We start from the raw sequence: 19,062 nt of genomic DNA, 5'->3' as shown, positions 1-19,062 counted from the left end.
CAGGTGCTCAAACGCTTGAGCCACATTCACTCCCCTCTGTATACTTTTAAAAGTGGTTAATAGAAAATTTAAAAATTGCATGTGTGAGTTGCATCTGTGGCTCACATTATATTTCTATTGGAGAGCTTTGTTCTAGAGAGCAGTCAATTTCACTTGTCAGTAAAACACACTCTAAAACTTGCTCTTTTTGGCAGATAGATGTGGCATCAGGGAAGGAAAGAAAAGCCCACTTTCCCCAGCCTTAAAGGATACTGGGAATAGGAAAGAAATTGAGATGAAGGGAGAAAAGGGAGTGTTTGGCTGCCTTTCAAAGTCATCACTGCAAACATCATAAGAGGAATAATATTTAAAATACTTTCCAATGTGTATTCACTCTACTGAAACCAGGCCATAGGCCACCTAAGACTTAAAATACTAATAGGCTTTTTAAAGCACTCTGGTGCTTTAGAAGATTTTTAATGGTCCCTAAATGCATCTGTGCACTCAGCAGAGCCCCACCTCACCCACTGCAGGAAGGCATCTGTGTACAAACAGGCTCATTTCTACACCTGGTATGGCAGATATGGATCTTGATCATGAAAATGGAATCTCCAGCTTTTGATAAAATTTAACCACTTATCTAGTAGACCCTTCTGCCATTCTGATGCTTTTTCCTTTTTCCATCAAGACCTTTCTGATGATGCGTGCCAACAATTTGGAAAAATATAGCCTCTTCTGTGTAAGTGCTTACACCAAGGGATACCCATCATATTTTAAAAGAAAGTGTCCAGAACTGGAAGACTGGACGAATGAAACTACCTTATCAAATCTCAGATAGCATCTTATGGTGAGAGGGACTATAACTCATCTTATAATTAAAAGGACTGATCCCAAATTATATGATGTTCTCTGGAAAATCTTGGCACTCTTGAGCTCTGATGAACTGCACGACTTTAACATTTTTTTAATTCCCTGTTTTGGTCAGGATCCCGGCAGTAAACAGATGGCATGCTCAAATAGGATGGTTCGAGGAGGACTTTCTTTTTCTTTTTCAATAAAGGAAATACCCACAAAAGTTATGTGCCAGGGAGTGGGTAGTGCAGCACCCTAGGCTAGGAGCAAGAGGAAAATTACCACCCCTAGGCCCAAAAGGAAGAAGAAAGCGAGCGGCTTCCTGAACCCAGAAGGACATGGTTGTATTGAGTTGGCTGTCTTGACATCAGGGGTGGATTTTGATTCAGAAACATAGCTGGCCCAAGAGGAACTTTTTAGGAGGAAGCCTTGGGAACAAATACTCCTACCTCTTTCCTCCCTTCCTCCTACCTCCACCAGGGGCTCCCCACTGGCCAGCCCCGGTAAGACGGCAGAATGCATGGATGTGAAGTGAAGGGGACAGCGGAGAGCAGGGAAGAGGAGGGGGAGCACGGGTCTGGAAGGGAAAGGAAGACATCTGGACCACTCCCTTACGACAGAAGTCTGGTTCAATAATACGTACTTTTGTCTGTAGAGCAAATAAAGTGAGTGCCAATGTGACCAGAGCGGTTGTTCCCGTTGCCCAAAACACTTCATCGGCATTATAGAAACTAAAACCAGAGACTGTGATTATTGTCCAAATACATCCAAAGAAAAGCACACAAAAAAGGAAAATATATACCAAAGACTTACACTGATATGGTTCCTAGCAGCAGACCTTGAAGAATTGTCTAAAAACAAAATGCACAATAAATCAGAAACCTGACTCCTGAGGCTTGAGGCAGAGGCCCAGAATTCAAAGGGAGTAACTTGAGCGTGTTCATTTATGCAAGTGGGAATACATACAGCCCTAGTGCACAAAGCCCCAGGGTGATCATAGGAAATAAATAGTAGAACTAAGCATTTCCTTAGCATTTGCCTTACAACTGAATAAAGAAAATCTTTTCTTTGTTAAAATTTCTTGAAACACAAAAATTACATTCAATATATTCAGTGAAATAAATATGTATTCATTCTCAGCAGAGTTGCAGCCAGCACGTACTCTCCAGTTTACCAGACTCACCCAGGACAACAACAAAATGATGATGGACAAATCCCAACCCATAGAACAAAAGAGTATCTACAACTGCAAGCCAAACAGTTCTATCTGCCCCATACATTCTAAGCCCCCTTCAAGCTGAAGCAGAGCAGGCATCACCATCCCCAAATCCTCAAGACTGAGGAATGAATAAACACAAGGGAGGACTGCAACCATGGACAAAGCAGACTTACTACTGCGTCAATATAAAGACAGTGGTTACCCAGAGGTGCTGAGGGGAGGGAGAGGGAAGAACAGGTGGAACACAGGGCAGTTTTAGGGCACTGGAATTGTTCTGCATGATATTGAAATGACAGACACGGGGCATTATACATTTTGTCAAAACCTATCAAACTGTAGTGCAAAGTGTAAACTATAAGGTAAACTATAGACCTTGGTCAGTAGCAATGCTTCAATATTTGTTCATCAATTATAACAAATGTACCACACAAATGTAAGATGTTATTATTAGGGGAAAATGTGGGAAGGGGAGGGAATGGATTATATGGAATCCCCTATACTTTTTATGTAACTTTTCTGTAATCTAAAACTTCTCTAAAAAGTTTATTTTATATGAAAAAAATGTATGTATTCATTATGAATGTAGAAACCAAAAGGTACATTTGTAGACCATATTGTCATCAATCAAACAGGGCCATCCACATAGTATCTTATTCTTCTATCAGGGCAGGATATGCTCTTTCTACTACTGTCTCACCAGCAGTTTCAGTACTAACTGTTTCTGTAGTGCCTGGGTGAGAATAAAATAGTTCTTCAAAGACCTCAGACATGGGATGAGAACTGAGAACTTCTCAGTACCAGATGATGGGGCTGGAGGAAAGTAATCCAAAAAGGGCAGAGCTGGGCCTGCAAGTGCCAATTCAGAGCTAAGAGGAGGGCTGTATGAGGGCCTGGACTAGGACTGGAGGGTTCCCATATTCAGAATGGAGTTAGGGATCGGGACTATGTGGGAAGAGTGCAGAGGTAGGTGAGAGGCAAGGCTGAGAGCTGGGGCATGAGACCAAGAAAGACAACCAGGACATGCCCAGGCTCATAGTTAGGATTGGGGACAGCAGGCACAGCTGCCTAAGAGCTACAGCAAGTACTAGTTCAAGGGCCTGAAATTACTCCTGAACCATCAGACTTTGGTTAGAGATAAATCCAGAGTCTTGGCTGATCCACTGGTTCATGGAGAGAGCCAGGAAAGAATCTTCAAGACTCAGGAGTAAAAATGAAGGCACATCCTAATCCAAGTGCTAGGACTGCCACAGGGGCTTTGAACTTGTCCAGTGAGCTAACAATGTACAGGATCAAAGACTGGGGGGTAAAGAAAAGCTGGAATGCTAAAAACCCTGGGTTACCTCTCAAAACCTTGTGGATAATTGCCCAATTCTCTACTTTGTTAAACTTAGCTATGTAGGCTGTCTTTATTTCCATTGCAAGAAAAGAATGAAAATGTGGGAGGTGTGGGGAAGGGGCATATGGGAATCATCTATATTTTTTATGTGACATTTGTATAATCTAACTTTAAAAAATAAAAAAAATAGAAAAAAAAGAATGTGTATTCAATGCACACATGATATTTTAATATGTGCTTACTTCTAACCATCTCAATAATTTTCAATAATTTTCAATAATTTTCTTCTCTTATATTAGCTCATTTGCTTTATATTTCTCCATCTTCAGTCTTCAGCAGCACATGAAAAAAGTGTGAGTGTGTGTGTGAGAGAGAGAGAACGAGTGAGCAAGAGAATATGGAAGATAATTTCAGGCTGGAAGCCACTTTTTAATTTTTAGAAGAGTGAGAGAATGAGTAACAAGAGGTTTTAGAACTCAAACCTATCCAGCGACTTCAAGAACTCCCATCGAGAGTTCAGGGGTGAAAATTTTACAGGGCATGAGCAGTATTCAGTGAGTGTATTTTTCTTTTTTCTCCATATATTTCTTAGCCCTTGGGAAGACATTAAGTCTAGAAAACATAATTATTTGCCCCTTCATAGTATTTCTTCTCTTCAGCTGTTACTTGTTTGGGGGTAAGCTGCAAAACCTTAATGATGAGAGCTTCCTATGAGACCAGTAATTTTGATCTCTTCTTGCAATAAACGTTAAAAAATATTTAAACATTTTAAAATTTTTAAGTGGAAAATTTAAAAATTTTTGGAAAAATAGTTCTTCACACACCCCCAACCCCATAGCTCACCCCTCCCTTTGCTTCAAGATTTGGAGTATCTTTCCATGTCTGTTTTTTTTCCTGAATATAGTCCATGATCTGTCAGTTTAGGAAACTGAGAGAGCCCACTTGCTCACATGGGCAATGAGCAGGTATCCACACCAACTAAGGAAGGGCCCTCAATGCTCTGGGAGCTAGGGAAATATCCAAATGTGGCAGCAGAGAGCCATTCTTCTCTAGCCTCTGGAGGAAGCGATTCTCAACACACACACCACAATGGTTGCTACGTCACGTGGATGTGGATAATCTCATTAGTTAGGTGTACTTGCTTGCTTTGACCATCAGGAGGCACAAAACCAAATCTGGGGTGACCACACTCAAGAGTACAGGACTTAGTGCATGTTGTGCACTAATCAAACTGGCTTTTTTCTTACCCTTATATTTCCTTCCATCAGATTTCCCCTGTAATTTATCTTTGAATCTTGCAGATATTTCTAAGCTACCTCAAACTCGATCTGGGTCCAGATGGGAAATAAATCAATTGGTAGAAAATCTTCACACAAAAGTGTAATCAATACTACTTAGGAGGAAATGCAAAGCCTCCCAAAAAGAATCATTTGCAGACATTATCCTGAGTTACACTGGGACTGTTCTGGATTTTCCTAAGAGGAGCAAAAATGCCATAGGAATTGCTATCCGTAGGCTTCAGAGAGAGCTGCCTCCAGGAGGTGAGAGACTTGAATGACTCTGAGAAGTGTGAGGAAGAGAATTAGGTACAGGGGATGACCTAGATGCAAATGAGTCCCTGAGGAGGATCCCTGAGAACTTCCTGGGAACTAAGTCCTGGATGGAGATGGGAGTGAAATAACAACTGAAATTGGTTTAGGAAATTTGGAAGCTCTTGGTATCCATTCAGAGCTGGCAAGTTCCCAAGGTTCCTATGGGCAGCACAGAGAGGAACTGGCTACAAAAAGGGAAGCAACGCACTTTTCTGGGGCCCAGAGTGGCTCTAAACAACAGCGAATGGGCAGACATGGTGAGGCCTTGTGGTGGAATCCCCAACAAAGACGCACAGGATAAAGGACAGCAAGAACCAGTGCCTCCCAGCCCACAACTCTCTGGCATTGGAAATGTCTGGCACTTAAATCCTGAACCGGGATACAAGCTGGGGAAACAAGCCCCCAGTGGGGCTTGAAATAGAAAATGAATACATTTTCCAAAAATAAAGAAAATTATATATTTACACATGTTTGTGAAATGTGGACTGTCCCCCGTTCTCCATAACAAAATACAATTGTTGACCTTGACAGAGAGGTCCAGTGACCATCAGCAGAACTTTCCTGAAATGTAGCACAGGCACAGGAGTGGGTTCTCCAGTGTAGGCTTATCAGGGGCAAGTTGGCTGGCACAAAGGAGTAGCCCAAATACTGCAACTCACTGAAAGTGAATAGATACTATTGCATAAATAAATTTATTCCTTTATTATAACCAGAATTCAGCCAAGGGAATGCTTCACAAATAATTTCTATCTCTATTATTCCACAAGGAAAGCTTCCATAATAAAATGATTGAATTTAATAATGTGACAAAAATATTTTGCAGAGGTGAGCTAGAACAAGGTTTACTTACAAACATTCCCAGGAGAATGTAATTCGCAGGTACCTGACGGCGGAGATCCCCACAGCAAGCAAGTACAAAAAGTATGACAATAAATGCTGGACTAAAGGACAATTTGAAACCATGTGTTACTTGCTTCTAATGACTATATTATAGGACGTATATATTCTATATCATTAGATGATAACAAATATTATAAAGTAAACAAAAATGTTATTACCGCTACTTCATTTTTTATCTCCTAAAGTTAATGTTTCTTGTTGCCATCCACAGCTTTCTTCTTTTTTACTTTTTATTTCAAAATGATTGTAGATTCATAGGAAGTTGCAAAGATGGTACCGAGAGGCTCCATGTACCCTTCATTGACTTTTCCCTAGTGGTTACATCCTATGTACTTAGAGTACAATGCCCAAACTAGGAAACCGGCGTTGGTACAAGATGTGTACATAGAGCTATGACACAAACCTATGTGTGGGTTCATGTAATCACCACCACAATCGAAATACAGAACTAGTCCACCAGCACAAACATCTCCCTTTGCTACCCCTTCACAGTCTCTCTCTCATACACACACACGCACACACACACACACACACACCCCTAACTTCTAGCAACCACTAATTTGTTTTCCACCTCTATAATTTTATCATTTTGCAACTGTTGTACTCTTACCTCATTTTTAATAGTAAAAGAACCTCAACCAATAACTATGAAAAGAATCACTTTTTATGAAATCCAGCGATACTTACAAGAGTGCATGGATAAACCAGGCATTCGTGTGCACCCAATCTCTTAAAGGCTTCCTGGTTTAGAGAAATTAATATGGTTTACACAATAAGTAAAATATTTACCTATGTGCTATTATATTTATGTAATATAATATTTAAGTAGAAGTAAAAAAAATATATCGAGAGGAAAACCATAAATATTACCAATGAAATTGGTAGTGCAACAGAGAAACATATTAACTGCAACGTGCTTCTTAAAATAGAAATATTCCCAAAAGGATATATTTATAAGTTGGCAAGTCAAATTGGGATAAACTCAAATATCCTGGTGAAGTTTACTGTTTTAAAAGTTACTAAGATTGATATGAGTACAAATCAAAAGAAATCAAGTTTTGATATATTTGTTTCATAAATATAGATATTTATAGAATGGGTTTAAGCAGTGATGGATCATAATCCCTCAAGTAGTTTCTGAATTTAACACTCTTCCAGCCTCCACTCTCACCTTTTTTCACTTATCCAACTTTATCTGTGGAAATAGCTCAGGGATAATGAACAAGAAAACAGTGCCAAAAATAAGAGCAAGAAAAAAAGTTTTTGGCTTAAGAAGCTGAAGTAGCATTCTAGGAGTCTACCACCACTTTGGTCTAGGGATTGTCTCAGAAAAGCAAAGCCATGGAAATATTATTTCCTATGCATGATTAAGAAAAAAATGTGTTTTAAAATGATCAAAATTAAATCAAGCTGATGCAATAAGAATTTATGTGAGCATTGAACATTTAACTCTACATCAGGAACAAAAACTTACCAGAAAATAAAAATGCTGACTATTGCCCCAGTGGCAATCAGCTGCAAGGACAGTAGGAGGAACACTTTTCTAATGAAAGCTGAGGAGACAGAAGCATTATTTTTGTGACACAAATGTTCAGAAGTAAAAGTCTGAATGCAATGAGCTATTGTTGATGCTTCGTGAAAGAAAAATTTCCTCCGATTTTTTTTGAAGATGCGGAAAGGGGTTCTACAGAATCAGCAATGGAACACCAACCAAAATACTGCTCTTCTGAACTTTTGGAGAATCTCAATCCAGGTGGTCAGAGGTGTTTTACTAGAATCAGAGGGTTTACCCATGGAAGCCCCCAAATTTTAAAAACAAACTTGGGGATTTAATTCCTTTTTATGTACATCCTACCCTTCTAGAACCAAAAGAAAGCTGACCATCTAAGGGGAAAACAAGGCCATCATTATGAATCCAGCTACACCCTGGTGCAGAAGAGAGAACAGCAATGCCTTAAGTTTTGCTAGCAGAAAGGGTGTGTACAGTCTAGAGATGGACTTTGGCTGTGGTAAATTTGCAGATTTTTCCGCCACTTTTCTCTCAAGTCTGTCTGCCTTTAGCAACTCCCACCTGTCTTTTACTGATGCAGAACTAGATAACCTGTGAACTATAAAACCAAAGTGTTCCAAGTGCATGATGTGTCAACAGTGGTGCATACAATGCAGATGCAGGCATCACTTGGACTGCTAAGAGGCTGCCTTGCTCTTACTGTCCTCTCATGGCCTCCTCTTGTCCAGGTTTTCCTGGGGCCCTTTGAATGTTCATCTGGTAATGACCATTACCTTTCTTTGTGGCATTATCCTCCACCAAAAAAAAAAAAAAAAGAATGCTGCTTAAAATTGACCTAGATGATCGTCGATTGAGCCTGTCTGAATCAAAGTACCAGAACATATATACCCAAATGTGTCACCTGCATTAGAAAATTCATTTACCTAACATTAACTGGGCATCAATGAATCAACAATGTACCAGGCACTGTCAGGGAATAAATATTAAATGTGGCCCAGACTCATAAGCATAGACATATGTAGATCAATGGAACAGACTTGAAAGTCGAAAAATAAAACCTGACCTTTATGGTCAATTGATTTTTAACAAAGATGTGAGGATAATTCAATGGAAAAAAGATAGTCTTTTCAATAAATAGTGATGGGACAACTGAATATCCACATAACTTGGACTCTGTCCTTGTGCCACACACAAAAAGTAATTCAAAATTGATCATAGACATAAAACAAAGAGCTGAAACTACAAAACTCTTAGGAGAGGATGTTCTACAATCCATGGCTAACTCATATTTCCTAAGAAACCCAAAAGTTACTCACCATAATATATTTATTAGGAATTTTTGAACAATTTGGGACAGTCTATTTTAGCAGTCCCAAATGTTTCACTATGACAAAGCATGACTAGGAAAAATTAAAAGCAATATTAAATCTTTATGACAATCCAGTCTGTAGAAACATTTTAAGTCATTTGTTTTTCTCCCCCCAAAAGGTAATTTCTTTACTCTTACCTCTGCGGACAGATGTTGATGAGAATGGATTAGTTAAATCTGTAGTGCTCTCAGCTGGGGTGGACTCATCTGAAATTTGTACCACGTAGATACCTGATTGCTCACCAGACTTTGGATGTGGATTCTCTTGAGTTTTTCTTGGTCCCGATGAAGGTGAAGGTGTGTTGGGACGACCAGATTTGGGTTGGGTGCCTTCGTCACCTGCTGCCTTCCGAACCAGGTATAGATAATCTCCAGAACTAAAGTCTACTGCTTCACTGACCTCCAAGTCCATTTTCCTGGAGGGACAGAATTGTAATTTATGTCCTCATGATCATACCACTACAACTTTAGCATCTTTATAATATGCAGATGATTTTTTCCTTAATTTTATCTGCCTTGGCTTAGTCCTTTATTGAATCAGTGCTAAATATTTGTTAAATTAATGATGAAATAATGCTTTTAAGATGAGGCCTGTCAAGTAAAATAATTTGCATTCCATTGTGAAATTAGTATTTTTACAAATTAAATCAACAAGGAGTTAACAATCCCCCTCTTATATGGCAAGCATGGAGCTTACCTTATTGTCTCTACTCTCAAAGAGCTTACAGTTTGGAAGAGAAGATAATTTTAAAAAGCAACAATGTAAAAGGCAATATGAGCAGGGCCAGAGACAATGGAGGATGCTATAAAATCCCCTAACAAAATCTGGGGGATGACAAAGGTAGTGGGGGAGGTTGTCAAATGTATCCAGAGAAAGTGAGATTTAAGCCACAGTTGGAAGAAGAGAAGGGAAAGACTATCCCAAGTTGGGAACGAGCTTGGACCAAGACTGGAGAAAGCCCAGAAGGCAGGTTCCAGAAACTGAAAGGCATGAGGCTTGAGCAGGATGTTCAAAGGGGAGAGTGGATTGAGGTTAGACAGAGAATCTTAGTGGAAGCAGGTCCCTGAGGGGCTGTCAAGCTTAATTAAGGAGAATGGATTGTATCCTGAAAGCCATCAAGTGGTAGGCTGAACAATGCCCCCCCAAAGATGTCCCTGTACTAAGCCCCAGAACCTGTAAATATGTTACCACATATGGCAAAAGGCACCTTGCAAACATGGTTAAATTAAAGATCTGGAAATGGGAGATTATCCTGGATTATCTGAGTGAGCCCAATCTAATCACAAGAATCTATATTTCTAAGAGGGAGGTAAAAGGGTTTGAAGTTGGAAAAGGAGATGTGGCAATAGAAACAGAGATTGGAGCTCTGCAATTGCTGACTGAAAAGATGAAGGAAGGGACACAAGCTGGGAAAGGCAAAGAAACAGATAGTCCCCTAGAGCAGCATAGTGATTTATCTAATCAGAAATCAAAATATCATAAAGCTTTGTATTAAAAGTATAATAAGCTGGACTCAGATGTGAACTTTCTATACATGCCTCTTCTGTCGCTTTTTTTTTTAAAGATTTATTTATTTATTATTTATTTCTCTCCCCTTCCCCCACCCCCTGCCCCAGTTGTCTGTTCTCTGTGTCCATTCGCTGCGTGTTCTTCTGTGACCGCTTCTGTTGTTGTCAGTGGCACGGGAATCTGTGTCTCTTTGTTGTTGTATCATCTTGTTGTATCAGCTCTCCATGTATGCAGCGCCATTCCTGGGCAGCCTGCACTTTTTTTGTGCTGGGTGGCTCTCCTTACAGGGCGCACCCCTTGCACGTGGGGCTCCCCTATGCGGGGGACACCCCTGCGTGGCACAGCACTCCTTGCCTGCTCAGCACTGTGCATGGGCCAGCTGCACACAGGTCAAGGAGGCCCGGGGTTTGAACCGTGGACCTCCCATGTGGTAGATGGACGCCCTATCCATTGGTCCAAGTCCGCTTCCCTTTTCTATCACTTTTAATGAACCTTCGGTTGGTGCTAGCGTTGGTGTATACTCAAGAGACTTGAATCTCTGGACTGTCCATGTGCCAACTGGGCCGAGCCTCAGCAGAGCTGCAACTCCTACTCTCTGGTTTGTTGGACTTACCCAGGTCACCTAACAGGGAGGTGAAGATGGTCAACCACCACACCAGGGAACCGAGAGTGCCTACAACTGCAAGCAGAAGAATTGCATCCATCATCCATTGGAATCTAAGCCCCCTGTTGATCTAGAGGTGGACTGGACATCACCATCCCAGGGCCCACAGAATTGAGGAATAGAGTATGGATTAGAATGGACTTACCGATACTCTATTCATGAACTATTGTGATTAGTAATCGAAGAAAATGTGGAAAATAAAGTTTAAAATAAAGTTTAAATGCTAATTCATTTCCTATACAAAAATAAATTAAAAATAAAGATATTATCATAAATAATGGTCATAGATATTCTGTAAGAAAATACAAAAGAATATTTAAGCCTTTGTAAGAATGATAGCAAAAAATAAATACTTGACAAGTTTGGGGCACAGGAACATTTTCAATGCCATTATGAAAAGGATACCAATACATTTGAAATGATAAACTGGAAAAATATTTGCAATATTTACTATTCTGTTAAAATAATTTTTAGATTAATAAGGAAAAGATGGGTAATCCAAAAGAGAGATGTGAAAAGAACATATGCAAATCACAAAGGAAATTTAAATGGTCAATAAATTTTGAGGAGAAAATACATATAAATAACCAAAGAGCTGCAAATAAAACAATAGTGAAATATCTTTTTTTTTTTTTTTTTTTTGCATAAAAGCCTGGGAAAAATTAAAAAGATAATTCCCCAAATTGCAGGGGTGTTGCCAGATGGATAACCAGGGCCACATTACACTGTGTGTGGGTCCAATGTTTGCCTTTGTGGGCCCCTTCCTCTATCAAAAATATGAAGACTTTCATCTTATGATTGCACTGGTATACAGGGAAATACGATCCAGGCTACATTCATTATGATATTTCATTATTTCTTTCATTTTCTTTCATTCTTTTCTTTGGATTCTAAAAGAAGTAAAATTAAAACATTTTCCCAGCCCCTGAAATCACCATGGGCTCTCAGCACTGTGCCTCCTGTACCTAGTAGATAAGCCCGCCCTGAGATGACCTCGTGGGAGTGTAAGCTGTTGGGTGGGTAAGTTGGCAGCATCTATCAAAATTTCAAATGTGCATTCCTTTAGATCCAATTTTATATTTTTAGGAATTTATTCCATAAAAATATATAAGCAGGCAAAAATATATGTAAAAAGAGATTTATTGCATCAGTGTTTATAATTGCAATACATTTGAAACAGTCTAAAGAGCTACCAGCAAGGGAATGGTTAAATTAATTGTGGCACAGGAAGAGGCAGATCTATTGGGTTGATGTGGAAAGTTCTCTGCAACACAACCCTTGGATGGTTAGTAAGATTAGAGAAGATTCAGTAAAATCACATGAATGTTTTATATAAACACACACACGTTCCCAGAAACTAGAAAGATAAGCTATAAAGTATTAACATAATTATGATTACCACAGAAGACTTTGGGGAACTTAAGAGTTTCTACAATTTACATATCGAATGTATGAATTTTTACAATGAGCATTAATTACACATAGCAAAAAGGATACTTACATTTTCAAAAGGAAGTGAAATATTTTCCCTTTTTGATGAATTTTCGGGATCCCTTGTGGAAAGCAGGCTCCACACCAAGCTGAGAAGCTGTAAAGATGCTCAAATAGTGGAGGTCACCAGATCTTAGGGTCCTCCCCAGCCACCCTGCAAATCAGAAGGGAGAGGAGCAGCAAGATTTTCAGAGTGCTCATAAACAAAGGCAGCTGAGTTTTCTTCATGAACTACTTTTAGCTTGTGCCTCAATCACAAAATGAAGCTTCACCTGGTCCTGAAAAAGCTCTCCTGGCTCCTAAGTCAGCGATTATCCAAAGGACTGGCGGGCTCTGGGCAAGAGAAGCAAAGTTCTGAGCGACAGTTAGGGGAGTGGCAGTTGGAACCTGGTGGAACCAGGGGCCCCACTGCCCAGGACAAGGCCAATGAGGCAAGTCCAGTCTGCCGAGTCTCATGATGGTCAAATGGCCACAGCCAAAACACTCTGTGGGAAGTCTCAGGGAGACCCTACCCCTGAATCTCCAAAGCCGATTCTGTGCCAGGGAGTCTGGAAGCTGTCTTGAAGCCATGTCTCCCAGAAGACATGCTGTCTCCCCATGTCATCACTTTCTCCAAGGCAGGAGGAAGACGCTTACAAAACCCCATTTGGGGAGCCCATCAGGGATCTCTGCACAATTCTTTCAAATATGCAAGGCCCATTGATAATAAAGGAGGCATTGTGGCTTTCCGGTGGATGATGACAGTGTTGGTGTCTCCCATGGAACAGCTGAGGCCTGCTTGCTGGCTGTGAGCCAACGAGGAGCCTTCAGGCCGCTTGGTGAGAGGGGTTAGGAGAGTAGGAAGATGAATGAGATGAGCCCCTCTTCCCTGGGATTTCTAGGCAGGGAGGGTAATGGGAGTAGAAACTTGTCCTGAATGGAGGTTTTTGTTTAGAAAAGGCTGATTAATATATTAACTGATAATAGGAGCGAGGAGTGGGGAAGGAGAAGATGGAGAAGCATCTTCAGGAGGCCCATAGTTCAGAGGAGAAGACATGGTACAAAAATGTATCCTAAGGTAGAAGGAGGAAAGGCCACGAGAAAATGCATGTTTAGAGTTATGGAGTTGGAGAAAGGAGACATTACTTCTGGCATGAAGAATTCCAAGAGGAAGTAATTCTGAAAAAAAATGTTTAGGGTTCACTGTAGAGAAGAAGCATATTCAAGGCAAAGAGAACATCTTCAGCAAAAATACAGAGATGAGAAGCATGGGACACACACTCAAAATAAAAAGTAATTCCATTTGGTTATAACATAAAGTATGAGCACAGTGAGAGATAAAGATATCGTGATGATTCTCACAAGGATCAGAAAGGAAAAGATCAATTAGAATCTCTGCCTTTGCTCACTTTCCTTGCATCTTCTTGCAGTTTCATCGGTCCCACCCATTCTCTTTTTGTCCCATTCCCCCAAATCTCACCCAGGTCCATGTTATCAGGCAAATTGAGACGTTAAATTTTTTCAAGATTACATGTCATGGTATGTGTTAGTCTGTCAAATGGGTGCCGGTGGAAAGCACCAGAAATTTGTTGTCTTTTATGTGGGGGGTTTATTTAGGGTAAAAGTTCACAGTTCCAAGGCTATGAAAAGTCCAGTTTATGGCAACATAAGAGGTGCTTTCTCACCAAAGTCAGTTGCCACATGTTGAAGCAAGATGCCCACTGATCTCTGGCTGGTCTCTGCCTTCCCGTCCAGACTCACACGTTCCTCTTTAATTCTGTGGGCTCAGCCTCTTGAAGCTTCATCGTTAAGTGATCCTGTAGCCCTCTCTCTCCTGGCATTAGGCTTGTTTCTTTTTTGGGCCCCCATACCAGTCTTGGTTGGTCTGCTCTCTTCCCAATCTTAGTTATAAACTATCAGGCTAAATGACTTATCTTGGGGACTCAGCTATTTGAGCCTTCTCCTTTCTGTCATATGGCTGGATCAAAAATGACAGAGCTGTGTGACCTATAGATTGTGGTTAATGCAATATTATAATATTTTTGCATTAATGCCAAGCTATACTGTGTTGACAATGGAGGTGTATGGAAAAAGTGTGCCAAATGTATGCTATGGACCATGATTGGTGGTAACAGTCTGATGATATTATCTCATAATCTGTAACAATGTTCCACCAGATGTGGAGTTGTATGGGAAATCTACACATCTGTATGATTGTTTTGCAAGTTCACAATATCTGTAACAAAAATACATTTAAAAAAATAGTATGGGTTTGGGGAAAAATACACCAAATATCAGATAAGGACTATAGTTGGTAGAAATATTTTGATGATGTCCTTGCATAGTTTGTTACAAATGTTTCACATCAATGCAAAGAGTTGGTGGAGGGGTGATGTATGAGACCCCTCTGTGATGTTATGTATGTTTATATTGTAAATTCACAATCTTTACTATACACTTATTGTTTATGTGTGTTCATGTATGAATGATATACTTCAATAAAACAAAACAAAACATAACAAAAAATGTCAGAGCTCTCTCTTCTTGTCTCTTCTTGTGTCTGTTTGCATATCTGTTTATATCAGACCCAGCAAGGGAGTGGGGACTCAACCTCAGTCACACCCACTGATACAGTCTAATCAAAAGCCCTAAAGCCATCTTATCAAATAATCTAATCAAAGACCCCTCCATTGAATAGTAATGCAATCAAAGGTATCATACCCAGAGGAATAGATTAGTTTACAAACACAATCTTTTTCTTTTTGGGTTTCATAAAATAATCTCAAGCTGCCACAGGGTATAACTAATGACAATCTTTTTCTTTTTGGGTTTTATAAAATAATCTCGAGCTGCCACAGGGTATAACTGAGTTGAGCATAATTTGGTCAGAAGAAATCCTTCCTTCTCCTTGTCCTTCTCTTTCTTTCTTCTGCCCATTCTCCTTTCTTACTAGCATCATAATTAGGCAATAACTAGATGGAAAAGTTGTTTAGAATTTCACTAGTGTACTAATTCATTGAATGTTCACATCAATCCTATGAGTTTGCTTGTTATCCTCATCAGACAGGGAAGTAAATAAAAGCTCAGTGACCTTGACTCCCTGACCTAGTCAGGACATAGTCAAGGGGTCAAAGAATCCTGTTATCTGCCCATACTCATTAAAACACAGACAACAGTATAGTGAATGTTCTCTCTTTGAAACCAGCCCAATGATTTATGTGTCTGTTTTTTTTAACCTTAAGAGTTTTAAATAATGGACCCACAGAACACCTAAATCATGCAAATTAGACTGTATGCTTATAATCCCCTGGGGAACTCAACTTTATTCCTTTCTCTTAGTATGAGGTACACATACCACTATTTGGGACACCAATAGGCACCACATTATCTCCATGTGCTCCAATTGGACCATTCCCCTGGGCCCAAGTCAGGTACCTCTCTTTCATTGTGCCCTCTGAGATCTCTCACCTAGCACCTTGGGGACCTGACCTGGCCAACTGTGTCATGTGCTTCCTTAGGCACCGATTGAGGGTACAAGGCTTGGGTTGGAGCCTTCATGGATGGTGCCTTCCTGTGCTCCTCTTTTTAAAATGTGTTTCTCTCAACCCCCAGTTTCACCCCCCAATCACTTCTTCTGCCTGGAGACCTCCCCATTTGTCCTCAGAGCACACTGCAATATTACACTCTAATATAGCTGCACAAAAGTTTTGTGATACTGTAGCTTCTGCAGTCATAAGGAAGCCCACTTACTGAATGAGAACTGTGTGCCAAGCGCAATAACTTATCAAATCTTCACACAGTCCTGAGTTAGGTGTATCATCCTCACTTTACAGATAAGGACCTGAAGTTCCAAGAGAAAATCTAGTTGTCAGGCCTTGAACCAAGTGCTATCTATTAGGCACCACAGCCTTAGGTTGGGAGAGGATTTTTAGAATCAGAAAACTCCCTTTATTTCCTTCTTTCCCATTTGACACTTTCTCTTCTTTTTTCTTTTTTTTTAAATAAAGTAATGCATGCAGTGGAAAAAAAGTTTCAAACGATACAAGATGGTATAAAATGAAAAGTGAAAGTCTCCCTCCCTCATCACCCCAGTGGTAACAATTGTGAACAGTTGCTTGTCTAAACTACTAAAAAAAAAGTACTTATCACTTACACATACACACATAGACACACACAGAGACAGCTTTTTAGCATACACAAAGTGATCCCATTCTATACACTGTTCTCTAAATTGTTTTTCCCCTTCAATATCTCAACTCTTTTTGTACAAGGGCCTCCAATTGTTTCCTGTCTCACCCAGGATAAACTCCAAAGTCCTTACTTTTGGTCTACAATACCCTATATGATTTGGTTCCTCTGCTGCCTCTCTGTCTCATCACTACATCCCTATAACCCCAAAATCTCCCCCCGATTACTTTACTTTAGTACAAGCAAGCTCAACTTGTTCCACTTGGGGCTCTCCCTTTCTTTACCTGGAAAGCTCTTCTCCCAGACGGCTGTACAACCACATGCATTGCATCATACAGGCCTGTGCACAACATCTCCTTGTGAGAGAGGCTATCCCTGACCACCCTACAAAAACTGGCACACTCTCCTTCACTCTTTCACCATCTTCCAAATACTTATTTATTGTCTCCCACCTCTCTGAATATGTGTTTTTTTCCTGCAATATCCCCAGTTGCCTAGAACAGTAGGTACTCAATAATTTTGTTGGTAGAAGGAATAAATGTGAACAAGTGACTAACACAGATATCTCGTTCTTTTTTAAATGTTTAAATGATTGCATATTATTCCATGTATGGATTTACTATCATATCCTGAGTAGTTTATTGAGAGACATTTAGGGAAACGGACTTGGCCCAATGGATAGGGCATCCATCTACCACATGGGAGGTCCACGGTTCAAATCCAGGGCCTCCTTGACCCGTGTGGAGCTGGCCCACGTGCAGTGCTGATGCGTGCAAGGAGTGCCCTGCCATGCAAGGGTGTCCCTGCATAAGGGAGCCCCACGTGCAAGGAGTGTGCCCCGTAAAGAGAGCCACCCAGCACAAAAGAAAGTGCAGTCTGCCCAGGAATGGCACTGCACACACACGGAGAGCTGACACAGCAAGATGACGGCAACAAAAACAAACAGATTCCTGGTGCTGCTGATAAGGATAGAAGCGGTCACAGAAGAATACACAGTGAATGGACACAGAGAGCAGACAACTGGGGGTGAGGGGAGGGAAAGGGGAGAGAAACAAATAAAAATAAATTAAAAAAAAAAAGGGGTGGAGAGAAGTTCCCTTCCGGCCTGTCCAGTGGGCTGTGGTTTCATGTACCACAGGGGTTGATATTGTCGCTCATGCAGCAGAAAGACACCGTTTATGTATTCCTGGGTTGTTGACAGTATGATTCTGTATATGAATCAGACAAGAAGCTATAAGAGACAAGGACCAAAAAGAAGTAGAAATAGCAACAGTAATGGTGTTATAACAGGTAAAAGGATTGATTTTAAGGGTGAAGAAAAATAAGAGAGGACAGCCATGTTTGATTTTCATAGTTATTATCTCAGGCTCCTTCCTGCTGTTGAGGATAGGAGCAGGGTTTCATTGAGTTATTGTGATGGTGTTTTAGGGATTAATGGCTAGTATTGAATTTCACACATTAGGAGGAAATTGTTCACGTGTTTCTGGGTGATGTTCTGGACTGTTTTATAGAATGAGCTGCATTATAGCTTGGAGAATGTACGGTCCTGCTGATATTAAAAGAAGGAGAGATATTAGTGGGGTGAATATGGGAAGAAACAATGAGATCCAGGGCTAAGATAATGAGGAAAACCAATCAGATATAGTGTCAGTAGCTAGATTATTAATATAACTTATTTAATGGGCCATATGCTGTGAGGTTTGAGTGACAATAAAAATTAGTTTGGGTATAAGAAGAGTTTACATAGACATACATAGAGTTTTAGTGGGAATAGGACACTTCAGATTACTAACTGCGGTTTTACAACAAAGTTTGGGTGATTTTTGTTTTTCATGGACTTAAGATTTTCATCCAGTAAGCCTGCATAGTATGGCTAAAATGACTTTATTTTTCTTTGTTTGTATAGTTTGAGGCATAGGCAACAATAAATTATTATTACTTTTCATTTTGGGCTGTAGGGTGGCTGGCCTTTTGTATAGGTACTTACATTTTTCGGCAGCAATTAGTAGTTGGCTGGTTACAAGAGTTCCGTTGCATTGTTTGCAGTAGTGAAAGCCTACCTTGTTCCTTCTGAGAGGGGACGGGGACTAAATGGTCATTGGTCAGAGTGAGCACGATGAATATTCGTGGGTGATATCCATGAGCTGTTGGCAAGCAACAGGCAGCTGGCAGTGCTGCTACAGGGTCAGTAGTTACAATGTCCGTTTTTCTTGTGGAGCGGCTCTGCTGCTTCTCGGGTTTCAACAGCATGGCTCTGGGTCTTCACGAGGGTATTTACTTTAACAGCCTTGAGAGGGGTGTTGGCAGGGATATGATAGACAGTTTCCTGTTGCTGCTGGCAGGCATTTCAGATGTCTTTCCATAGATTTCTTCTTCACAGAGGGTGGTTTACAACAGTTCATTGTTCTTGTCTTGTTTTTTATATCTGCAATCCACTTTTAGATAGAGGTGGCAGTGTTCAGAGGGACCAGAC

At 40.4% G+C, this 19,062-nt stretch overlaps 1 protein-coding gene across 2 annotated transcripts in view; it reads right to left on the bottom strand.

Moving 5' to 3' along the window:
• TMBIM7 (protein lifeguard 2) overlaps positions 1-18,848 on the bottom strand; it is a 28,290-nt gene extending 9,442 nt beyond the window's left edge. The window contains exons 1-8 of one of the 2 annotated variants that reach the window (XM_071215172.1): positions 18,577-18,848; positions 12,433-12,576; positions 8,896-9,173; positions 7,353-7,431; positions 6,566-6,619; positions 5,829-5,919; positions 1,645-1,682; positions 1,475-1,562 (exon numbers count right to left, since the gene is read on the bottom strand). In XM_071215172.1, coding sequence (XP_071071273.1) covers positions 1,475-1,562; positions 1,645-1,682; positions 5,829-5,919; positions 6,566-6,619; positions 7,353-7,431; positions 8,896-9,173; positions 12,433-12,434 — 630 coding nt within the window. In that variant the 5' untranslated portion in view covers positions 12,435-12,576; positions 18,577-18,848. Of the gene's footprint in view, positions 1-1,474; positions 1,563-1,644; positions 1,683-5,828; positions 5,920-6,565; positions 6,620-7,352; positions 7,432-8,895; positions 9,174-12,432; positions 12,577-12,694; positions 12,796-18,576 lie in introns of those variants that run through there. The other variant, XM_004475726.3, reaches the window with a different exon arrangement.
• Between the last annotated feature and the right edge of the window lie 214 nt (positions 18,849-19,062).

Source organism: Dasypus novemcinctus, chromosome 5 (assembly GCF_030445035.2).
Source record: "Dasypus novemcinctus isolate mDasNov1 chromosome 5, mDasNov1.1.hap2, whole genome shotgun sequence".
NCBI lineage: Eukaryota > Metazoa > Chordata > Mammalia > Cingulata > Dasypodidae > Dasypus > Dasypus novemcinctus.
Note: the sequence above shows the minus strand (reverse complement) of the source record. Positions and strands in the feature narration are given on the sequence as shown.